Raw genomic sequence first — 23,359 nt, forward strand, 5'->3', positions numbered from 1 at the left:
GTCTCACCTGGCACAGGCAAGCGCTACCAGAGCAGCTGCAGCATTCTCCCTCTGCCTGTGCGCATGGAGCATCGGTGTCTGGGACTGACCCTGCCCCTGTGCCGTCTGCTGGGTGCCCTCCTCCAGCCAGGAGCAGAGGAGCCCCTCCAGGCCGTTGAGGCAGTCGGCAGGCTCCTTGCTGAGGCTGAGGGGCTGGCAGTCCCGCAGGCAGGACAGCAGCACCTCAGCCGTGACCCCACAGAGCGCTGGGTCGCTGTGCGTCTGGGACTGTAGCAGGGGAAACACCAACAGCAGGCCGACACGTGAGGTGAAGGGCGCCTGCTCGGGCTGCTGCAGCAGACCCTGGCGTTTGAGCAGGGCCAGGGCCTCCTCATCTGCCCCGCCGGCCCCCTCACGCTCCTGCTGCTCCTCCAGGGCCAGCTGCCGCTGCGCCCCCCATAGGCCACGCAGTGCATTCAGACGATACTCCAACAGGCGCGCATACGCGTTGCTCTGGTTACCACAGACTGCCCGGAGACGCTCGGCTAGCTCCGCCGGGTTCTTCGTCTCAAATGTTAGGATCTGGAGGAGAGGGAGACATAAAGAATAGTTTATGTGGTTCTGTAGCCTACAGGACAAAACCCTGGAGATCTCTCCAAATTATGATGCCATCCAGTAGAGTGCACTCGCTACGTAATCACCATCTAGCTATGGTCTGGCTACCTCCAAATCTAATTTACTACAACAAAGCACTGGTTCACTGAGATCATGTGTAGCTTAATTGAATATGAGGGAGAAATAGGAGGTCAGACCCTATGATTTCACTGATATAGCCTAGTAAGCCTATACATGTGTGAAAATTATTTCAAATGTAGCAGGCTAAGTGTATTCATTTGCTACATAAGAATCAAATCAAATCAAAGTTTATTTGTCATATACACAGAATACAGCCGTAGATGGTGTAATGAAATGCTTTGGGCAAGCTCTCCTTAACAGTGGAACAATGAAAACAAAAACAAAAACATAAAAAGGTAGCAATGATTAAACATCAGGTTTAGTCATACGCCTATATTCTTATCCAGAGCAACTTAGACTCAAATAAAACATAACATATCATTTTCAAAAATAAGTGCTGTGAACTAGGAAATAATGGAGAGTCATAGTGGGGTTAGGAGATACAAAGAACAATTGTGCATCATCTGCACTTAGGCAACATTTCAAGTATCGATTCCACTGTGTAGCCCAAGACTCATGGACTAGAAAAAAAAAAATCCATTACACCATTTAGCAGGCACATTTTGTATTGATTCCATTTCAGATATGCTACTAACGTTACGGTAACATTCCTTAATTGGAGGCTGGGATCATGCACCAGTCCACCATCCTCTGCAGAACGGCTGCTGCTCCGTGTGGATATAAATAGTCTTGAGGTTGGTGGATACACTGACTTCACACAGGTTTGAGATAATCTAAACTACATTGTAGTCGTTCTGCGCAGCACATCTGATATTTTACACTGCCTAAAGGGGTGTTTGACCTCTTCAAAACCACATAATAGGCTACAGGAATGTGCTGTGCAGCCCAGCTGCTATATAGTTAATTTCAAACATTACCTCAAATACAGAGTGAAAGCATGTCTACACTACACCCTAAAGGTATGACTTAACAGTAATGACACACACAGACAGACACACACACACACACACACACACACACACACAACAACAACAACAACCTCGCTGGCTTCATGGCTGGCCCTAACCCTAACCCAAGAAGGCATCAAGAAAGATCAGACACTGGTTGGAGGTTGATCTGCTAAACCTAAAGTGTCAAATGCTACCTACTACTCTGTTAAGATGGAAAGGACAATGTCCACAGACCAGCCCACCCCATCATCATTAGTGCAGCTTAGGCCTACCTCAACATATTGGCTGAGTGAGGTAAGTCAGAGCAGGGGGAGTGGATAGTGGTGACAGCACAATAACCAGAGACACACTGACACTGCGGATGCTCAAGTTACATCCTCTCATCCCACTGCAGAAAGGACATGGAACACTTTCATGTCCTGTCCTGGCATTGATTGAACCAGTGTACACTTAGTATATGCAAGAATAATGGTCAAGCCAATGTTGCTAAGACTTTAATTTCAGCTCCCTGGTTGGGAATAACTGCACCGAGAGGGCTTTCAAGTAGTGGCAGGTCTAACAGGTCAGGTTATCTGGAGAAGGTGCTGGTCAAATTTCAGGAACATAGAAAAAGTTGACTGACACAGTTAAAACCAATCAGTGTAGAGTGCAAAAATGTTAGCCTAGATATCCAGCAACAACTCTTGGTGGAGTCTAGTCCCCTCTAGGTTATTCATTGTGTCCATCTGATGCGTCATGCAATCTGTCCATCCCTCACTTACTTACTCAGTCATCATCTATCAATCTCTGTCACTTTATCTCTAACATCACTCCTTGTCTCACTCTCCATCTCTGTCACCTTAGTCCCGACCCCCATATCCCCCTTCTCCCTTTCTTTCTCTCACCCTTCATTCTGCTGTTTGCATTCTGCTATTTCAACTCGGGTAACTCAAGATATATTTGCAAATTATCTCCATGTTACTAACTGTTGAGCAATAACTAATTTAAAAGGCAAATATTCAAGACATACAGCAGCCACATTGAGGAGCTTGAAGTCATACCCAATTGACTTTCCGTATTGTATTTGTCCAACTTGTATGCCAATTTGCATTGTAGAATTGAAGTGAGGCATGCAAGAATGAGTTGATGAGCACAATAACCACCACTTTCACTGCATAGGCCAAAGGGAACAGTCACCACAAAGGTGGGGATACAAAAGCCATTCGAATTCTAGGACGTGAGTCATGCTGCCATTACACGCAGGCATAGTAGACTAGACGACCTGAAATATCAGTGTTGTGTGGTCTGTGGAACTTCCCAATTTCTTGGAAGCTCCAGTCATTCCCAAATCGAGCCAGCTAGCTATAGCTGCTGTTCTGTCGCTTGACTAGCAACGTATCCCTAGCTGTCTATTCTGAGACCGACATGCTAACGTTAACTTACTGTCTGTAGCAAGCTAGCTGGCTTATTTGGCTTGCCAATTGCTAGCCATCTAGATACCTAAATGCCTAGTGAAGTCAACAACTGACCATTTTAGCTAACGTTAGCCTCGTACTAGCCTAGCTAGGATGTTGGCAAGAAACATTCGAAAGGCAACCGTTGATGTAGTGACAGTGTTGACTCACCTCCTGCTCAGTGTCCCCCTGCTCTGACACCCCGATTTCACTGGGAAGTTCAGCTAGATCAGTGACCCGAATCAGTCCATCGTGAAGGAAAATTGTCTCTTCCTTCACTGACAGCCACTGGGACGAATCCACGGCCCCGGAGCCCATCTCTCTCTCCTCCGAGTAAAATGCCAGAGATGTCGAACATTAAAAATGTAAAATCCAAAAAGACAAAAACGCCCTACCCAAAAGACATTCTGCTGTCGTTCAGATGAGTCTGTCGATCTAGCCAACGCCGGTCGCACTGGCTGTCTTCTCTTGCTTGCTAATACCGCGTTAGCTACCTGGCTAGCTAGCTAGCTAGATAGGTTGGCCAGCTGATCTCTCCACTAGCTTTAGCTGCGCTAGCGGGGCAGGTTCTTTTTCTCTAGCGTTAGCAGCTCGTATTCAGAGCAGAGTGGGCGTGACACTCTCTGTAAACTCGTTAAAATAACAAAGATTCGCAAATGACTGCTTTTTCTAGATGAAGACGGAGTATGGGGAGAACCAAATCACGATAAGAAAGAAGCGACGTATCAATTGATACTCAAACGCCTGTTTAGCAGTGGCCGCAGATAATGGAAACCCCACAGCTGTCAGTGAGACGCCATGTTTCCTAGGCCAACTGTTCCCAGCATACACTGCGCCTTACAATAAACTGTCAGAAACACACGCACGCACGCACACGCGTACACACAGACACACACACACACACAAAAATAATATCAAGGTTTGAAAAATATTGTCATGCATTAACGTATTTTTGTTTTATTACAAAGTCATTGTAGTTTTGTCTTCATGTAAATAACACAGACAAAACAACTTGTTCATACTCTCAATTATTTAATTATAGTATAATATAAGTATCATTCTAGACATTTCTTGACTTATACAGTAGGTCAAATATTTCTGTCAGTCATTGTTAAGCAGGTCATGAAGACACCAATGAGGACATAATCCTATAACTTTTTTGTGATGAAATAATGATTACTGGCCTAATAGGTCCTACATTGATAAATGTACTGGGGCACCACCTCATGAACAATTTCATCATGGTAAAAATCATGGAAAAAAAACAATTCAGTAGGGGACATCATGATTGCAGAATTCCAAATACAGTACATCTTTAGACCAACCCCTGTAGATATCAGAGGATTGCATATATAAATATTGCTTCAATATTAATTAATTAAAGGGGAAGCTTGATACTAAAATAACTGGTAATTTGTGAGGAGAAAGAGACAAAAATGTTTAACTGAAACATAAGATATCCTGTTATGCATTCTACTTTCTACAGTACAGACTCAAAATATATAAATAAAAGGCATATTGTCAGGGGCCTACACACAAATAGAAACATCTAGTTGTGGAAAACATTATTCATTGTTCCAATTGGGGACAATTAGGAAAAGGTTGGATGGTTTTGTAGAATTGCAGCGACATAAAATCATGTCTGCTGTATTTATGCAGTTAACATCCCTTTTACCGAAAATTATACAGGATTATGAGAGGGATTATGAAAGGGATTCGTGTTGCACCATTCTGATATAATACAACATTCTGCACAGTGAACTATGGGTGCTAGTGTTTAGAAGAGGTCAATCTTAGTTTCTCAGGTTCAACAATCCTCAGACATCGTTTATAGAGGCGAAGAGGAGTCCCTCCTTTTGAGTCTTTGCTTGTGCTCTGGGCCTTAAGTCTTCTTCTTTTCTCCATGTTCTTAAGGGCTTGAAGTAGGTCAGTAGCTTTGGAAAAGCCAGCAGCACAGCTATAGCAAGTGGCAAAGAAAAAGATACAAGGTTCCACCAGCATTAATGTTATCATAATGACCCTGGAAAGACGTTGGCACATTTATGTACAAAATAATTACTGATAAATCTGGTTTACACATATTCAAACAAAAGTCAGCCCCATGAAAAGATACAATGCAACCATCTAAAAGTAAGAAGTGGATCATTGCAAATCAATGAGGTTGAGCCTATACCTTTTTCCCTCAGGGCAGTTTTTCAGACTTGGATCTTTAAAACAGGATAGCGACACAAAGTCCTTCAAAAGGGATTGTAGTAGGTTGGGCATCTTAAAGGATCTGATCTGACCAGCCAGCCTGTAAATGGTGTTGGGGTTAGAAAGATATAGAAATAAATAGGAAATAGAAATAAAAGGACAATCAGTAGTATGTATTTCTGATCAATCTAGAAATACATATGAAGCAGTTAGGCCGAAGGATACTAGGGATACAGACAGTTTTCAAGTGTGTGTGTGTGTGTGTGTGTGTGTGTGTGTGTGTGTGTGTGTGTGTGTGTGTGCGTGCAAAGGTGAGAGAGAGAGAGAATGTGAGCTAAAGAGAGTTATCCAATACAGTTTAAGTATGGAGACTCAAACGTGCCTGTCTATCAGAGCTCATGAGTTCATGAGTGTAGTGTAGTGCGACTGTCTCACCTGCTGGTGCAATCACAGTGGTACATAGTCTTTGATTCCATGTTCTGAAGATCATATCTCTTCTCCAGAGGGGGAATTTTGTATTTACATTCATCTAAATGCTTAAGGGTGCCACAAAGGAGTAGATTATCTGCAACATCAGGAATAAACATAAAATACATGACTTAACCTCATAAACTGTTGGACCAACTTCCCTTAATTATTTTCAATACTGCTGGATCAATGCTGGATGTTTACTGAAGTAATTTGTATCATACCATACTTTTAACCCTATTTTCATCATGTCTCTTTCCTTTCATGCCTTCAGAGCGCACAGGCATGGGGGGATGCCATATTGATGTGTGACTTGAAGGGGCAATCTGGGATTGGTACTGTACATACATTTTTTTTTACCTTGAAATGAATGATATATAGCCATTGATTGTTGAAGAATATAACTCATAAAGGTCCATGCATCCATAGCACCTTCTATGAATTTGAGAGCGGTTACATTTCTCCAGCCCCATCCCTGAGCTGTCCCGAGTGGTGGGTAGACCCCTTTGTTGTTGTTTCAATCCCAGATTGCCCCTTTTAGGTAGGAGGCATATTATAGTCTGGGGCAGAGTTGGAGTCAGCTTGCCTCTGTGGCCATAGCTACAGCAGCTGCACATGCTTTCCTGTCTTGCCATGCCATGTCAGCCCATTCTGACACCCCCCCATCCCTACTATCACACATCTATAAAGCCATTACAGATTTCTCGAGCTAAATTCAAGCTCTTCATTTGTTCATGCAATCTAGTCAAAATTCTAGTGTTTGACACAAACCCTTTAATACATAGATAGTACTGTATGTTTTATTTCCTTAACAAATATCAATATCGTATCAGGTAAAAAAAAAGGGCTACGGTGCTTCTATTGAGACACAGACTCTACCTGTTGATATGGACTTTACTATGTTCTCCCAGGGTGAGGGGGAGTTCCTCTGCTTAAGAGATCCACTCACAGAAGGAAATACAGTTGTTTGTATAAGAGGTTTGGTCCTTAGCTTTGAGGAGGTCTCAGCAATTGTGGTTCTGCTTAGGATAGATGATGTCATCTTAGTCAGAGGTATGGTCGTCTTATTTGAGGGCGTGGTTCGCTGAGTTTGTGCTATGGTCCTCTGAGTCGGTGATACAGTCTTAGATGTTGAGGGTAAGGTTGGTGTCAGTAGTGCAGCTATCTGTTGTAAACAAGCTTTGCGCCGTTCTCCCCTCAGGCGGTGAGGCTGAAATCTTTCTCCTCTTGGAGGGGCCCTGTGTCCACAGTGGTGACGGGTCTTAAAAGCCTTTAGTTTGGGACTTTTGGGTGTTGATGTTATGGTAGTTAAGGTTGAAGTTGGCTGAGGTGCAGCCTTCAACATTGTTACTGTGGTTCTCTGTGTTGTGGATGTTGTCCTCTGTCGTGGGTGTATGGTCTTCGGTGGTAGAGCTGGACTTCTATGTGAGACAGATGTTATTTTAGTTCTAGAACTAGTCTTTTTTTTGTTCGTTTTAGTCCTTTTAGCTTGAGATGTTTTCGTGTTGGCTTTAGAAGCAGTTCTCTGAGTTGTGTATACGTTTTCTTTTGTTAGTGATGCAGTCCTCTGTATCAAGGATGCAGTTATCTGTGTTGAGGGTATGGTGGTCTGTGTTTGAGATGTTTTTCTGTCCCTGCTACATCCTTTCCCCCTTCTGTGTTTGAGCTGGAAGGTGTCTCCTCTGGGAGGACCTCTGTGGACACAGCTGCGGGAGGGGGCAGAGGGCTTTGGCCGCCTGCCTCTGGTGACTTTTCTAATTGGGCTAGTCGAAGCTGTTGCTGTCACAATGTTTCCCCCAGTGCCAGCTGACGTTTGGAAGTCACTGGTGTCACCCTTTCTGCTGGTCATGCGGGTGATGTTGTAGACTGAGGGATTTTTAAAGACAGCGTATGGGGCTTCTTTGGCTACCTTGCACCTACACAGAGCAAAAATAGACATATTAGACAGCCCAGGCATGTCAAGAGAGAACCCTTTCATAAACTCAAGTCATATGTCGCCCATGGTTCCACAACTTTGTATATATTTGATATTTTTCCAAAGTTTTTCTAATTTTGTCTAGGTAAGTTTTGTCTAGGTAAGATTCTATTTTGGGTCATATATTCTGTCAGTTCCATACACTATTTACATCATATTACCATACGTTTCCAATGGTAAAATACACTGTAATTCAGTGTCACAGAGAAAATCAAATGATGATAATTCAACATGTTTCAACAGTTAATTTTGAATAGATATTTCATTTTCAGCTTTGCTATAATAATAATAATAATAATAATAATAATAATAATAATAATAATAATAATAATAGCTGTATACAGTGCCTTCGGAAAGTATTCAGACTCCATCACTTTTTCCACATTTTATTGTGTTATAGACTCAATTTAAAATGGATTAAATTAAAATAATTTGCCATCAATCCACACACAATACCTCAGAATGACAAAACGAAAACATGTTTTTTGAAATTTCAGTAAATGTATTAAAATTGAAATACAGAAATACCTCATGTACATAAGTATTATGTAACCCTAACCCTATGACACTCTTAAAATTAGCTAAAATACAAAAATGTCACCAACAAATCTCTCAATAAGTTGAATTGAGTCCATCTTAATGCAAGGATAATAGTTCATGTAATTTTGGAATTAATATCTTTGTTGTTTTTATAGGTATGGGTATATTTGTCACTGGCAGGGACTGGGGAGTTTGTCAGGATCAAGAGAAAATTATGAAATTTGCTGAGTTGGTAGTGACATCCTAATATACACAGTGTGTAATTGATTCCGTTGCAAATCAGAGACCCTATAAAAACAAAGATATTAATAACAAAATTACATTAACTATTATCCTTGCATTAAGAATTAAGATGAACTCATTTCAACTTATTGAGTGATTGCTTGATGACATTTTTGCATTTTAGCTAATTTTAAGAGTGTCATAGCAAAGGGTCTGAATACTTATGTACATGAGGTACTTCTGTAATTCAATTATAATAAATGTACTGAAATTTTAAAAAAACGGGTTTTCACTTACCGGTAGTCATTCTGGGGTATTGTGTGTGGATTGATGGCAAATTATTTTAATTTAATCCATTTTAAATTGAGACTAAAACACAACAAAATGTGGGAAAAGTGATGGGGTCTGAATACTTTCCGAAGGCGCTGTATAGTCTGTAATTTCAGGACTTTGCATTTTCTTAACCATAAATCTTTCTGAGGGAAGAGTTGCTTGTAACCTGATAGCCATCGTTGTAGAACCTGAGCAGGGGTGTGGTACAGTATTGTTGCCCTCGGGAATTGTGAGGGAGCTGGCTGGGTATCAGGCAAGTCATCACAAGCATCTCAATGAAAACTGTGGAGCTCGAAATGTCTCAATTACCCACACTAAATCAATTTGAAAAATAATGGTATGGCCTACTCACATTCCCCACCAGTTCAGCTCAGTGCACTGCCATTTCGGTTTGAATTCAAAGCATGGCACCTTAAGGATGTTGAAGAAGCTGTAGCCCACCATATTGGAGATGGTATCATTCACACCCATGAGGCACTGACGAAACCTAAAACGAGTTTAAGTTTATTACACATGCATTTGTCTGCTTTCAGTGACAACTCTGAGATGTGAACTGGCATCTTTTAGATCTCTAAGGCTTTTGATTGTAAGCCTTGAAAGAGACATGCAATGCTTGCTCACCAAACCAGAAGTGGTGCATGTTCTTTCTTGGCATTAAAAGTATATCTTAAGGGATGATCATGAAGCAAGTTAAAAAGTCATGAGTTGACGAAGGAACATCGTTAAAGGGATCAAGTTGCCATCCAGAACATATTTTCTTTTTATACGTGTTCAAAAGCCGGTCAAGATTGATTAGTACACGGGAAGGGAACTTCTTTATGTTCTCCTTAATCTATTGGTGAAGGCGGAATGCAATGTGGTCATCCTGATTTGCAGTTCCACATCAAGTAAAAATACATTGAGTGAATTCTTAAACACATCTCTAAAATATCTGTACTAAAATATGTATTTATTTAACATACACCTATCTCAAGTAAAATCATTTGCTGAAAACAGGTATAGATTTTTCTTCTATTCAGAATCCAGGATCAAACATTACTGGGCTCTTCAGCACATGTTTAAAGATTATCATTCCACACTCCTGAAAAGAAAACACCTATTCGTTGGCAGATGTGGCATGTACCAACAGCTGTTCTAACCACATCTTTGGACCATTAGGTCAACATCTTGAATGCCATTCTCCCTAGATGTCATGCCCATGCCAGCCAGAGATGAGAGAGGGATAAGGGGTGAGGAGCAGACAGGGTTATGAGTTATTGCTTGCTGGATTTTCCCTTGAGGGGATGGGAATATGTATATATCCTCGGAATGTAATGGATGCCCAGTGGCTACACGCTCAGGCTTACCTTTGGTCACAGTCACAATGTGAGACGGTGAAGAAGTTGGAGTTGAAGACACCATAGTTGACTGTGAAGGCAGGGATGGTGTTACTGCAGTGGTCATGCTCACGGCAACACCTGTCCCCACGCTCAAACATTCCTTGAACAAGGAACAAGCAGTGGAGAGAGTCCCTTTAGGTCAGTCCATTTTCTCTCCAGTGCATGCACTACACATATTTTAGGCATAATGGCACATTGGCAGTATAGCACCAAGGACTAAATTATTGATCATATGGTGATTTAGTTCCTGGCTGGAATAGAAGTACAGAGACTGCAGCCCTTAAATAAAATTAATACAAATAAATAACTCTTATCAATGAAATCAACCTTTCCCCTTGTCTTTCGTGCAGTCAGTGCCAGAGCCTGGTAAACTAATTGCTGAAATCTCGTAGGCCTATGCTTTTAAAGTATTATCCCAAATATGGATTCTGGGCCGAGTCGAAACGTGATGTGACGTGATGTAAGTCCAATTTTGACACAAATTTCCAATTGACGCGCATGCAATTATGCATAAGTATGCATCATTTACACGCAAATGTACGCGCTGATATGCCCATCTTCTCAAGTTAAAGAATTCAGTCCTCAGTGTCTGTCTCATGGGCTCGATAATAGAGTGTTGTAAGCCATATTATTTATTCTATACTTACCTAACTGATCGTAGTCAATCGCTTTGGTTCCAATGCCACACCATAGTGTCCCTGGAAATATCCAAGCGCGTTTCCTACGGGACTTTGCCTCCGAATTTTGATGTCGTTGCTCCAATTGGTCTATGTCCTTTGGATTAGTAAACTTCAAACCATCTGCCGGATGCAGGGCGCACGGACTACCCGTACTCAATAACAAGCTAATATTGAAGTGTGACACTTCAACCTTGTTCTCTGAGCGTTCACCGCGGCAAAGAGATAGGTAGTTGACAGAGACGATTGGATCATAATGCATTGCGCATTTTACAAGCTGCTTGTTCTCTGACCATACACTCACATACAGTAGCAATGTATAGGTCCCGACCACATTTCTTAGGAAGCTCAGGCGCGTACGTCCTAGACCAGCAGAGCTAGTCTTCTGGCAGAAGTGAATGTCCGTCTGAGTGTCCGTCTCAGGTGAGGTCCTGACATCGTCGGCATCTGACGAACTATGCAATAATAAGCAAAGGACAAAATGTAGTGCACTTCTGTCTCGCATCTCAAAACAGGCAAATAAATCAGACCCCTAATTTCAGAAGGAATGCTTATGATAGGACTGCTAAATAGCCCAAGTCCACGCATGGAGTGTAATATAATTTTCACTTAAAACGGAAGAGACGGGTGCGAAATATGATACTCTATCCACCAGGTAGTCTCGAAGAGTCAATTAAAGTGGTGCGATTATTTTAGAAGTGTGTGTGTGTGTGTGTGTGTGTGTGTGTGTGTGTGTGTGTGTGTGTGTGTGTGTGCGTGCGTGCGTGCGTGCGTGTGTGTGTGTGTGTGGTAAAATTATAATTATTATACACACTCTCCTCATTCCGATTGGGGGAGACAAGTCATTCCCTCTCACACTCCACTCCCCGTCTCCATTTCTCAGGAATAGCTTATGGAGATTTGTATCATCGATGGAGAAACATGCAGGATCTAGTGGTAGACACGCGTCAGTTGACTCCAAAAAAAAACTTGAATGATCTCAGCTATGTTCATTAAGTCAACCATTGAAAGTGACTAAATCATGGTCACAAAACTGCTCATAACTTTCTACCACTGAAATAATGTGTTTCTGTTGGAATAATTTGTTTCGATTTTTTTCAATGGCAAAGTCATTGTGGCCTGTGTTTTGATGCAGGAGCTTGATCTTTGTGATTACAATACAGTGGTTGAAAAAAGATTGGCATGAAATGAGAGGTAGAGAATGCAAATAAGATTGGTTTGATTTGGCTTGGAATGTTCAGCCTAGCTTCAGGGTGTAACATCATACTTCAGTATGTGTAATCATGATGAATGTTCATCCCTACTGCTTTCTTTTACTAGTCTCAGTATACACATAACAAATAATACCATCACCAATCTCAAGGTACAGCCAATATAGACAGTATGCCATAGACAATGTTCTATCTCTAAGCATTACGCAGAGTACAGTCAAGTGGACACAGTAGATGCACACAAAACAACAACATATTTTAGTCTCATTAAGCAGTTGCATAACCCTAAAAGTATGCAGCCAATTATATGTAATCGACACCTTCAGATGAACTCCTCCAAGTCAGTGAGTTTGCATGTAACATCTACTTTTACTAGGAACCCAGAAGCCTGTCTTCACTTGGTGCAGAGGAGGAAAAAACACTTTCATGAGGTCTGATGTAAATATTTAACTATTTAAGTAGCATAACATCCCGTTCATCACATGTCAAAGGCCACAGACAGCAGGTAATGAGCTCACAAGTTTGACTGTTTCCATTGGCTTTTATTGATCTGTGTAAACTCCTTGTAAAATCTTTACATGCAAATTCATTTGCAAACATACATAGATATATTTTTCTTTCCAGTGCATGCACTACCTATTTACAAATACATAAATAAAATCAACAATTAATTCCATTGAATAGGTTGAACCAAACATAGAACAACTGTTTTCTCATCAGGATATTGTGCAAAAAAGGTAAATAAAAACTACTCAGGGTTAGAGACCACCTGGTGAGCTACCCTTACCATCAGCACAGGTAGTAGAACCAAGGAAGTGCAAAAGCAACAAATAGTACACATAGTTGTCTAGATTGTGGCCACTTGGGGGCAGACAGGCAATGCAGTCCAGACGGGGAATTTCATGATGGGAGCTCAGTATGTTACCCAGGAGGAGAGCCCTGGGTCCCCAAGGTCTAATTCTATGGGGAGAGCCCAAGGTCTAATTCTATGGGGTGATATCTCCACATAGGTTGCTTATGCCTGTGGGAACTGGTTGGTGGGAACTGGTTTTGTTAATGTGTTTGACTGATTTCACATAATAAATCCATCCTTAAGGTCATCTGAAGTCTAGGTCCAGCGTCTGTGCTCTCACCCTGTCATTCTGCCACATACCAAGCTGAGGTACCTTGTATAAAGGCCAAAGTGGAAGTCTCTCACCTCAACAATCAAATGATAGGCCATAATAATACAAATAATAATCCTGATGTCATGCAACATAAATACATTTGTGTTATTTTGTGGCCTAAGTGTAAAAAATAATTTAGACCAATGTTAACGGGAAGAGATGTAACCAATCCAATTACAGTAGCATTAGTTTCTTAGAAAGTCAATGTATATATCATGAACCACAAGACGTCTCATGCATAGTTTTTTTTTGTTGAGAAACTTGCAAACAGCTGTATAAATTGAGGTCATTCCATTGTATAAGGTGTGCTTTCCTTGAATCACAATTGGTCAACAGCCACACGCCTAAGCTTTGAGTGATTTGTGCAGCGAAAGAGGTGTGACAAAGTGGGAGGGGCCTGTGTGGATGGGAGGGGTGCATTGGGGTGGGAGCATGCCTATGACTGCTCCAGGCACAGAAAACACAAGGGTCGCGAGCACAGTGCATGCAAGTTAAGCAGCACAATTTACTTATGACATAGCATATCCCACATTGTCTTTTTAATTAGTGTGTCTTAAATAGAGCAGGCTTAAAGTGTGAGTAAGAATCTGATAATGTGCATTCAGTATAAAAAATGTCTGCAGTAGAAAACCACAACCTTGTGTGTTAAGAGATGAAGATCTGTCACAGTAAACAAATAAATTAACTGGATGATCTTTTCAGTGCAGACTTTCACTTTCATCAAAAAAATGTTTCCCACAACCTCTAAAAATCACGACTTGCATATTAAGGACTAAAAGTTTAGACATAAAAGCTTAAGATATTAATCTAACAGGTTTGCTACATTGAAAGTGATTGAAATTAAAAATAACAATTTACTTAAATTGTGTTGGGTCCTATTTAGCATGTAATTGAGATTAGATAGGATGCCTATTTTTCTAGCTCAAAGTCAGTCAATTGGTTTGTGCATCACACCCTTTATCATAGTACAAATCATTTAATAACTATTCTAACTTGAGTAAAGCACCAGCAAGTAAAACGTTAATGAGAATGCCATGTTCGTTAGATATCATTAAACAAACAAACTTGTTTTTGGACACAGTTGAAATAGTTGAAAGTGCAGCTGTGTGTCAGTGTTTTCATGTCTGTGGCTCTGCATGCTCATACAAGTGGTAATACTGCATGATGTAATTTTACAGGAAATCAAGGACAACAACCTATCAGTCTAATGAACTTAACAGTTCAATGGCGGCTACAATTGTGATCCTACATAGAATGCCAATACATATTGCTTCATCTTGTTTTGAGCCAGTGCATTTTAAAATAGATTTTCTTTAGTTTAGGATGTGTCGAGTTCAATATACAGTACACTGTCAACAGGCATGGTTGTCTTAATGCAACTGTATACTACAATTCATTCCCGTTTTTTTCTCTTTTACAAATATGAGCTTACAATTTTTTTGTATGATTCCAAAGTATTCCATGTTTTGTCTTTTGAGGGGTCCTATTGGCACATACACCTCAGTAAAGAGAGAGATAGAGGGGGACGATACATCAGGGAAAGATGAGAGAGATGCACGTGTTTGGTTGGGTAGTGGGGAGGAAGGAGAGAGAAGATTCTGACAGCCATACAATCAAAACTCACAAATTAAGGTTCTTGGGAAGAGTGAGTTTTAGACAAGGCTACGCAAGAGAGGAAAGAGGGCTCAGAGGAAAGAAGGCTGAGTTGAAAATGGGGAATATGCAGGTTGGAGGCTAGTTGCCGGAGGCAGGACTCTCATTCAACAGGGTGTGCCAGCGCTCAATCTTCTTGTCCTTGTTCTTCAGGCACTCATACCAGTGCTTCAGCCTCTCCCCTTTGGCCGTGATGCCCAGCTGGCACCCACCTGTGGAATACAGAGAGAGGCAGAGGTGAGGGGGGCGGCAGAGCAGAGGGAGAACTAAAAAGTTTACAAGAGATCTATGAGAACACAGACAGATCCCAAAAAGGACTTACCAATATAATCATTGGATTTCCCAATGTCATAGTCCCACACAGAGATATCTAGGGTCTTCTTGGCCAGTTCACTGTGTTTGATTTCATAGCCAAATTCCTGTAACATGATCAGCAAGAAATTAGCTCTTTCAAATGATCTTCAATATACGTTGTATTTGAAATCATGTGTATAGTAAACAAGAAAAACTCAATACAGTGATGGGAATAGTGATTCTGGTCGATTCATAAGTTACAGATGCAGTTGTCAGATCAGTTATAGGCTGCTCAGGTCCTATTGTCCCTCTGTTCCCAGAAGGATTTGTTTTGTTTATGGCCAAGCTACTGGTGCCAGTGCCATACTATATCTGTGCCCTCAACCTTCAGCATGGTAAACATGTTGACTTGGGGATGGTAAGTGAATGGTGCGGCTTACAGCTCACATGAAAACACAGAGCAAGAAGGGACTGAGTGAGATTAATATTGTCTCTGGTACTTTTCCACTGCTTGAAGTTTCTGTGATAAATAAGGAGCCTAGGTCCCCCCAGAGATCTTTTGTACTTTGCTGTATCTCTCCCTTGTGAAAATTGTATGAAACCTTGAAAAGACTGTTCTGATCTTATCTTTTGACTTCACATTTTATTCCAAGAATTCCTTACAACAGTAACTGATACTGTACATTAAGGCTTTGACAACCATTTCAAAAAGAAAAGGCGATACAAATCAATGTACTGTACTGCTGTCACATTTTTAAATTATGCCTAGAAAGGAACCAATCTGGGAACTGACCTCATTGAACTCTGGATTTAGGGTTTTCTTCTTGATCTGAGTTTTGTTCTTGGCCTTCTTCCCCATATCAGGTCTCAGGCATCTAAAAGTATAAAAAGAGAATCAAACCTTGATGTCGTCATTCTGCATTCTAGGACTGCAAAGTAAATGTCTTCTCTCCTTGTGGGGTGGCAATGTTACTACTGTATGTTCTTCAATTTAAGGATTTCTGATAACAATGACAGATAGATAATGTATTATGAGGGTGAATCTGATTCTCACATCTCAACAAATGGGTCAGAGTAGCCATTAGCGTCCATGGCAGCCAGATGAACACAACGCACCACGCCCACAAGGAGGCGGTTCTGCTGGGTGCTGTACATGAGGGAGATCAGGACGCGACCACGCTCCTCCACTTCAGCACCATCTTTCCCCGGCTGGAGGGGGGGGGGGGGGGGAGAGAGATAGAGAGATGGGGGGAGACATTTTGATCCGCCATATATTGAAGACAGGATTTGCATGAGTTTATGCTGTATATAGTCCACAGGCCCAGACATGCTGGTCATAGCGCATTACCTCTTCCTCGTAAAGGGCAATGCCTCGAGCTCCTCCAGCTGGTCCAGTCTTCTTCGTCTGTGGAAAAGAAAGTATAAGAGTGCAAACCAATCAGCAAGTAAAACTAATAGGATATAAGTTACCAATCTTATGTGTGTAGTATGATGGCTGGAGAGTAAGAGTGTGTTACTCACAGGGACAACTCTCTCTAGACACACGTTAAAGTTTTTCTTCTGGTTCATCTTCAGTTTTTTCAGTGCCACTCGGGTTTCCCCAATAAACTCATTATGCCCAAACTTGTCCTCATCACACACGGAGATCCTGCACCAACCCAGAAACCATCAATAATTCTGAATCATTATGCCAATGTAAATCGCACACAAGAAATAATTACAGTACACTTGAAATTAAAACATGGAATTGACTACAGAGCTGAATATTGATGTTGTTCAGTGAACAGGCCTATTATTACTATTATTTCTCTGCTTGAGGTATCCACCTGAGGGTCTTGCGCTGCATGTCCTCATCAGTGAGTCCATGGTAGACAAGGGTCTCATTCCAGGCAGGGTTGCGGGTGTTTCTCAGAGTCTTGGTGCGTAGCTTGTTGGACTGCAGCATATGAGAATAAGGGAGATCAGGGTGAGGAACACAATTGGCCAAACTTTAGCATCTGAGGCAGGTGCAAGGCAATGGAACTATGTGTGTACACTGTGTTATATGGATTATGCTTATGCCACAAGGTGGCAGACTTGAGCTAGTTGGCCATATAGCATCACAAAGACAGTTCTTCAATTTCATAATCCTGATACTGACCAACACAACAAAACACATACATATGCATAAGTAAAGTTTAATGTAGAGACGGTGAATTCCATCACCTTGCTGGCTCCTGGCAGCAGATGAAGCTTCACATAGGGATCAGCCAGTCCGTTAGAGTCCATAGGCTTCAGTCCCTGAGGGAGATAACAGCACAGCTTCATTCACATCATCAGGACAGTAGGGACAGAAAGTCCCTCTGGAGGCTGTAAATCTAAATTACAGTGTCAACAGCTTTTCTACACATGCCACGTTAGGCTAATTGTTCCTGTGTGTGAGAGCATGAGTGCAGGGGTGGTACCTTGGCTTTGAGGATGCTGCAGTGGAGACTGTTGTTCTCCTGCTCGTAAAGCAGACTGAACTCCAAAGCACCCAGAGTGGCTGAAACAGACCCAGGGCAGTCATTAGATCAGAGAACAGACAGTGTGTCGGCACAAGAACAGAGACACCAGCTGTACATCTTAGACTTTACACTGAGACAAGGGTACTGGATTGGGGAGAGCATCTAACTCTCAGCTTATCAGAGCATACTGAGACTGACTACATTAATAGAGACATGAGCTTCATGCCTGAGGACAGACAAAAACATAATATGAGGAAATGAACTGAGAATAAAGAGAGAAAAAAACATAATCCAATTGTAGAGTTGGCCCAAATAAAAGATAAGTTATGGCCTAAATGCTCATGTCTATTATATTTAAAACCTACACACTGCAGGAAACAAGAGGAAATTATATTAAAATGGCAGCAGGATGTAACTGTCATATCATGGCATATCCTATCATATCAAGGAATATATCCGGAAAAACACATTCAGCGAAAAAAGCAAAATACTGCACTCCAAACAGATATGGAAAAGAAGCAAAACATGCAGAGAAAAAGTATGGAAATATATCAAACAAATATTGCACTTTCTGCGACTGAGCTACAGCTGAAAGGGAACCTCTCAACATACGACCAGATGTCTAGAGATAACAAAATAATCAATGATAGGTGGAAATCAAGACTTTACAAAAAAGAGAGACACAACCAAGACATTGATGAGAAGATGTAAGAACACTGATCCAGTTAGAACCAGGCAAGCTATTGAGACCAGTCTGCAGCACAGGACCTGACTGTCCTCACACTCTTAATTCCATAGAGAACAGGTGCAATGAAGCCACTGCTATTTCTGCTATTTTCACTTCAACACAGGGGAATGATTCAAACACAAGGGAAATCTATATCCCGTCAGCACTCGTATCCCAAATAATGTGTACTATAGTAAATTCCCTGACCTCCATAAAGTAAATTAACGCCCCATCCCCCAGGGGGAGAGGAAAGGCCGCTCAGTGCTGGAGGCAAAGAACATGACGTACGACTGGCATGACACCATTCTCATCACTCAAGGGGAACACACACAAAAAATGGCTCAATTACACAGTGTATGTCTCACTATTGACTCATTTTACATCCTCTTCTACTTCACTTCCAGGATATTGATTCACATGCTTGGATAACATATGGTGTGCACCATTCATCATCTCCAACTAACCAATGATACCAAGGCTACAACCTCAAAATATTAGAAGTCAAGAAGAGAAAGGGGTATACCCTGATACTTGCAAAAGTGGAGTGAATATCTGAAATAGAAAGGATATTTCATGACTATACAGCATTGAATTAAGTATTGGATACAAGAGTCTGCTGAATGACTAAATGTAAAAAGCCTTATACATTGACTGACTTGAAGGACATACAAACACATCATTAAGGCCAAGTGTAAGGTGGAATCAAACATAAGACATATGCCAGTGGTCTGGCTAAGAAGCACGGCTGGTCGACTTACTGGCCTCATCAGAGTCATAGCTGTTTGCATCCTCCTCCTCCTCGGGCGGGGGGGCTTGGTGTCGCACGGGAGGGGGGTGATAAGCAGCAGGCTGTCTCCTCTCCTCCCGCACTGGAAGAGGCGCTCTTTCCTCTGCTGGAACAGTACTAGCCGAGTAGCCACCTCCCTCTGCTTCCAGTGGAGCTACAACCACAGGTATGTGTTTGTTAGACCACAGCTTTAGATCTTACAACACACATGCATTTAGAATGATTATAGAACCATCAGCAGCATCGAGAGCCGGTTCCTCCTATACGAGGAGCACGTATGGGCCCCTGACTGCTAGGGGCCCCGAAGTGCAATAAATTAAAACATATGGGAGGTATAGCAGATTAAAGGGTTGTTACTCAGAAACTTCCAGTTGAACATTACCCTAGGGGAGTGGTAGGGGCAAGGTGGGGGGGGGGGGGGGGGGGGCATAATATATAGGTTGAGCAGGAGGTCAGCACTTCCCTTGAGTTAAATGTGATTACTAAAATGCTGTGTGTGTGTGCACCGATTTACTGTAAATCCTCCATGAAAAAGCAGTGTTTCAGAGATGCCCCAGTGACATGGGCCCAGGTTTCCCTCACCCTGCTGGGCCATGGTGGCCGATGCCCCAGGAGGTGGTCTGGAGCTCTGGACTGTCACAGCCTTCTTTAACACCACTGGGCTGCCCTGGGAACCTCCATCTGAGTAACCAGGACCAGCCCCGCCAGTGGCCATGCGCACCTCAGACGGTTTAGGGGCCACAGGTGGATAGTCAGCACGCCCCTGTGGCTCTGATCCTGCAACACACATGCATGAACGAACGCACACATATGCAAGCACGCGTGTACCCACACACACACACACACACACACACACACACACACACACACACACACACACACACACACACACACACACACACACACACATACACACCCATCAGCGCACCACTTGGAGACTACGCTGCAGTGGAATCAGTAATGCTCCCTAGTCTCTGTGAATCCTTTTGATGTTGCAGCTTTTTCATTGCGAAGGCATTGACCTACATACAGTAAAACATCTCGTGGCAGGCAACCTTCATCACTTAATGTAGTCTGCCTTTTTTCTCTACCTTTATTCCTACCTTCTATTACATTATATGATACTGCAGTGATAATGACTGTTTGTGTGAGCAGATTCTGTGGAACCTCTCATGCCAAGGCCTCCTGTCTACCATGCCCCAACATTACTATGCCCCAGCATGGCAGGGTTTGAGCCCACCTCCACTGACTCATTGTAGGGGGCCATTGATTGCAGTGGAAAAAGCATCATGCAGAAGCAAAGCAGAGGTAGGAGGCAATGGGAGGCACTGTTCTGGTGATGTTTGCTTCATGAAACTGGAGATGGTCCTTTGAGGGAGTAGTGGAGGGACTACTGTTGTATTGTACAGTGGGGTTCAAATGAGGTTCATATTATGATTACACTCTGTTTAACGTCTACTGGGGTTGACTCTCATGACTCACCTACTGCCTGCTGTTCAGCGCTAGGAGCCTGACTCTTGACTGGACATGAGACAGCACAGGACACTGATTCTCACCTCAAGAAACTCTTACTTCTGCTCTGACCATTCATCTGTGATCACTCACATCTGACTTCAGTTGTATGAACAACATGGTAGCTATACTATATTCATGAATTTGGTCCACTTGGATGTGTTGCAATATGCATAGTCAAAAGCATCAGAAAAGAGCTGTACAACAGATTTAAGTTATTGGTTGTTGTATTGGCTTTGTCTTTCATGCTTGTTTTGAAATTCAATTTTGAGCTAGGAGCGATATCATTCCCACTGCGAATCCATTTCCTTCTGCTTGTCTAGTTCATTCAAACCGAACAAATCCATATCTGCAAGTGGGGTATCAACCTCAAACAACCCCCATTTCCATTGCCTGCTTACCTCTACCCTGTGGCCGGGGTTGGGCAGCTGCAGCCCTGGGCTCAGAGGCTGGTGGCCCCTGGGGCTCTGGGGCCCGCTGAGCACTCGTCTCTCTAGATTTGGATATGGGCATGGGCGAGGGCAGAAACTGCTTAGGAAAGCCTTTAAAGAACCAGGCGCCAGATCGCTTCCACACCTACGAGAAATGTATTAATAGCCTGCATCATACAAACATCAACACCGACAACTGACACGTACTGTTACTACCCATGATCCCTTTGTCTCACATCACTTTCATCAGTAATATGTCTTTCATTCATCCTGTGACACATACACACACCCTTCTCCCCCTGTGTGTGTAACACAGACTCAGTCTCCTACCTCTCGCTGTTCGCTGCAGATCTTGCAGAGCCACACTGAGCGCGGCCGGCTGTTGCTCTGCACTCCACACTTGGTGCACATGTGCTACAGCAGAGGGAAAACAAAGGTTTCTACCAAAGGTCACAACACAATCTCACAGACACAGATGCACCACTGTCTTCTACACTGTCACGGTCTCTTAATAGCCCAACTTTCTATAATGGTCCATTATGTTTCAACAAGGGCCATCACTACGAGCAAAAGCGATGTAGTGTTCTTGCCGTCTTGGAATGGGCTATTCCCCATCCACACACCTTTTTGCAGTCCTCACACACGACCGAGCTGACCCCTGGTCCACCCAGCTGCTCCCCACAGAGCAGACAGCGAGAGACCCCGTCCCCACACACAGTCTTCTTCATGTCATCCAGCCGGTTCACCAGGCGTCTGCAACACAACAACTCTTATTAAAGCTAATGGTTCACTTGGGTAAATGTAGTAACACTCACACTTATCCAGTAACTTCTTTAATTATAATGTCTTCACATCGTTGCTCTGTGCACAGCAATGGAGATCCAGTCCATCAACCCATAAAGTCTCCTCACCCAATTCTCTCCTGCTCCATGGTCTCCATTTTTTCAGCACGGGCGATCACACCATTGATGATCTCCTTCTCCTCATCAGTCAGGTCAGGACCGGGACCAGGGCCTGGCTGCATGGTCCAGTTGCCCCTGACAACCACAGAGAGGAAAACTGTCTGGGGACGACCGACTAATGTTACCTGCATGCATTTATGTGATAAATTTCAATCACACAGATACACAAAATAAATGTATATGCAAACTAACACACAAATAGAAGAGCTGGACAAACACTCAACACAGAGGGACAAACTACATAGGAGATGCATTATGGCTAAATTCACAATACGCAAACAAAACCCTTTCATTAACAGTGCTCTAAACATCACCAGCACCATCCATACAATCATTCACAAATTAATACATTCACTTATAAACACATCCCACATACATACAGTACTGTGTTTAAATACACACTGCAGAGAGGAACAGATAAGAGAGGAAAGTTGGGATGGGAGCTTTTCTACTTACTGCTCCTTATCACTGTGTCACAGAGCATAAATTGGAAGGAAGCAGACAAGAGAGGAGACTAGAGGTTAGTGCTTGGAGTGACATGTAAGGGTTAATAATGCTATGCAGCAGCTGTGCCCAGCGATTACAGCATGGTGCTTGGTGTAGCCAGTGTACTTTGCTGTGCTGCCACCCATGCTTACTTGGCATGCATGCTCCTCTGTCTGTCGTTGGGTACCCAGCGGTCCGAGCTACCGCCCATCACTGCGTCCGTCATGGCTGCTGCACTATCGCACTCTGCAGGAGGGGAAAGAAATACACAGAAACTGTTAAATGATATATGAAACAACACCATGTACTGTAGGTCTTAGTTGTCTTTGCCCTAAATAATGCAAGTCATCTTTTAAAACAAGCCTTTAAATGCAGTGATTTAATTGGAAACCATGTCTTATCAATGTTATTCTTGCTCACTAGTCAACATGGTCATTCAGAATATTTTATAAATTCTAAACTGTTTATTCAAAGTAATTGTCTTATCTCATCTTTAATCTATCAGATATATGCAAGAAAACATAACAGTCAATTGTTACAAATAATGGTCCCATTTCAGTTTAGTTAATCTCCTGTGCTTATGCAGCACTGACTTCAGCAATTATATTGCTGCACTTTCATCAGCAAAGCCCTCTGCCCCAAGTGTGTGAGCCTGCCAGGACGGTGCTGGCCTCAAATCTGCTTGTCAGTAGACGCACTTTTGATGCAAGAGACTGATACAGACACAGTACAGTATAAACAAGAGCCATAACCATAACAATATCACTATCTTCATGTCTCCATAGCCTATTTTTATAAC

General features: G+C 42.5%; 3 protein-coding genes across 3 annotated transcripts in view; all 3 read right to left on the reverse strand.

The window, feature by feature from the left end:
- Positions 1–3,376, reverse strand: part of hectd4 (HECT domain E3 ubiquitin protein ligase 4) — a gene marked incomplete at its 5' end in the record, with an annotated part of 33,874 nt that extends 30,498 nt beyond the window's left edge. Inside the window, 2 exons of the mRNA XM_083673723.1 lie at positions 8–561; positions 3,230–3,376. Coding sequence (XP_083529849.1) covers positions 8–561; positions 3,230–3,376 — 701 coding nt within the window. The remainder of the gene's footprint in view (positions 1–7; positions 562–3,229) is intronic.
- Positions 3,377–4,094: 718 nt separating this feature from the next.
- On the reverse strand, positions 4,095–11,428 carry LOC310807685 (uncharacterized protein). The gene is made up of 7 exons (XM_083674250.1): positions 10,816–11,428; positions 10,136–10,268; positions 9,142–9,276; positions 6,599–7,635; positions 5,687–5,816; positions 5,232–5,351; positions 4,095–5,015 (listed from the first exon to the last, which is right to left on the reverse strand). The coding sequence occupies exons 1-7, from the start codon at positions 11,348–11,350 to the stop codon at positions 4,829–4,831; spliced, it is 2,277 nt and encodes a 758-aa protein (XP_083530376.1). The 5' UTR covers positions 11,351–11,428; the 3' UTR covers positions 4,095–4,828.
- Positions 11,429–14,956: 3,528 nt separating this feature from the next.
- Positions 14,957–22,786, reverse strand: rph3ab (rabphilin 3A homolog (mouse), b; the record flags this gene model as incomplete). The annotated part of the gene is made up of 17 exons (XM_083673301.1): positions 14,957–15,087; positions 15,198–15,294; positions 15,963–16,044; positions 16,224–16,378; positions 16,518–16,574; positions 16,691–16,817; positions 16,996–17,105; positions 17,375–17,449; positions 17,614–17,693; positions 19,141–19,323; positions 19,752–19,946; positions 21,083–21,257; positions 21,443–21,526; positions 21,736–21,865; positions 22,024–22,149; positions 22,531–22,542; positions 22,713–22,786. The coding sequence occupies 17 exons, from the start codon at positions 22,784–22,786 to the stop codon at positions 14,957–14,959; spliced, it is 1,893 nt and encodes a 630-aa protein (XP_083529427.1).
- Between the last annotated feature and the right edge of the window lie 573 nt (positions 22,787–23,359).

Source organism: Argentina silus, assembly GCF_951799395.1.
Source record: "Argentina silus genome assembly, chromosome: 7".
In the NCBI taxonomy this organism is placed as follows: domain Eukaryota; kingdom Metazoa; phylum Chordata; class Actinopteri; order Argentiniformes; family Argentinidae; genus Argentina; species Argentina silus.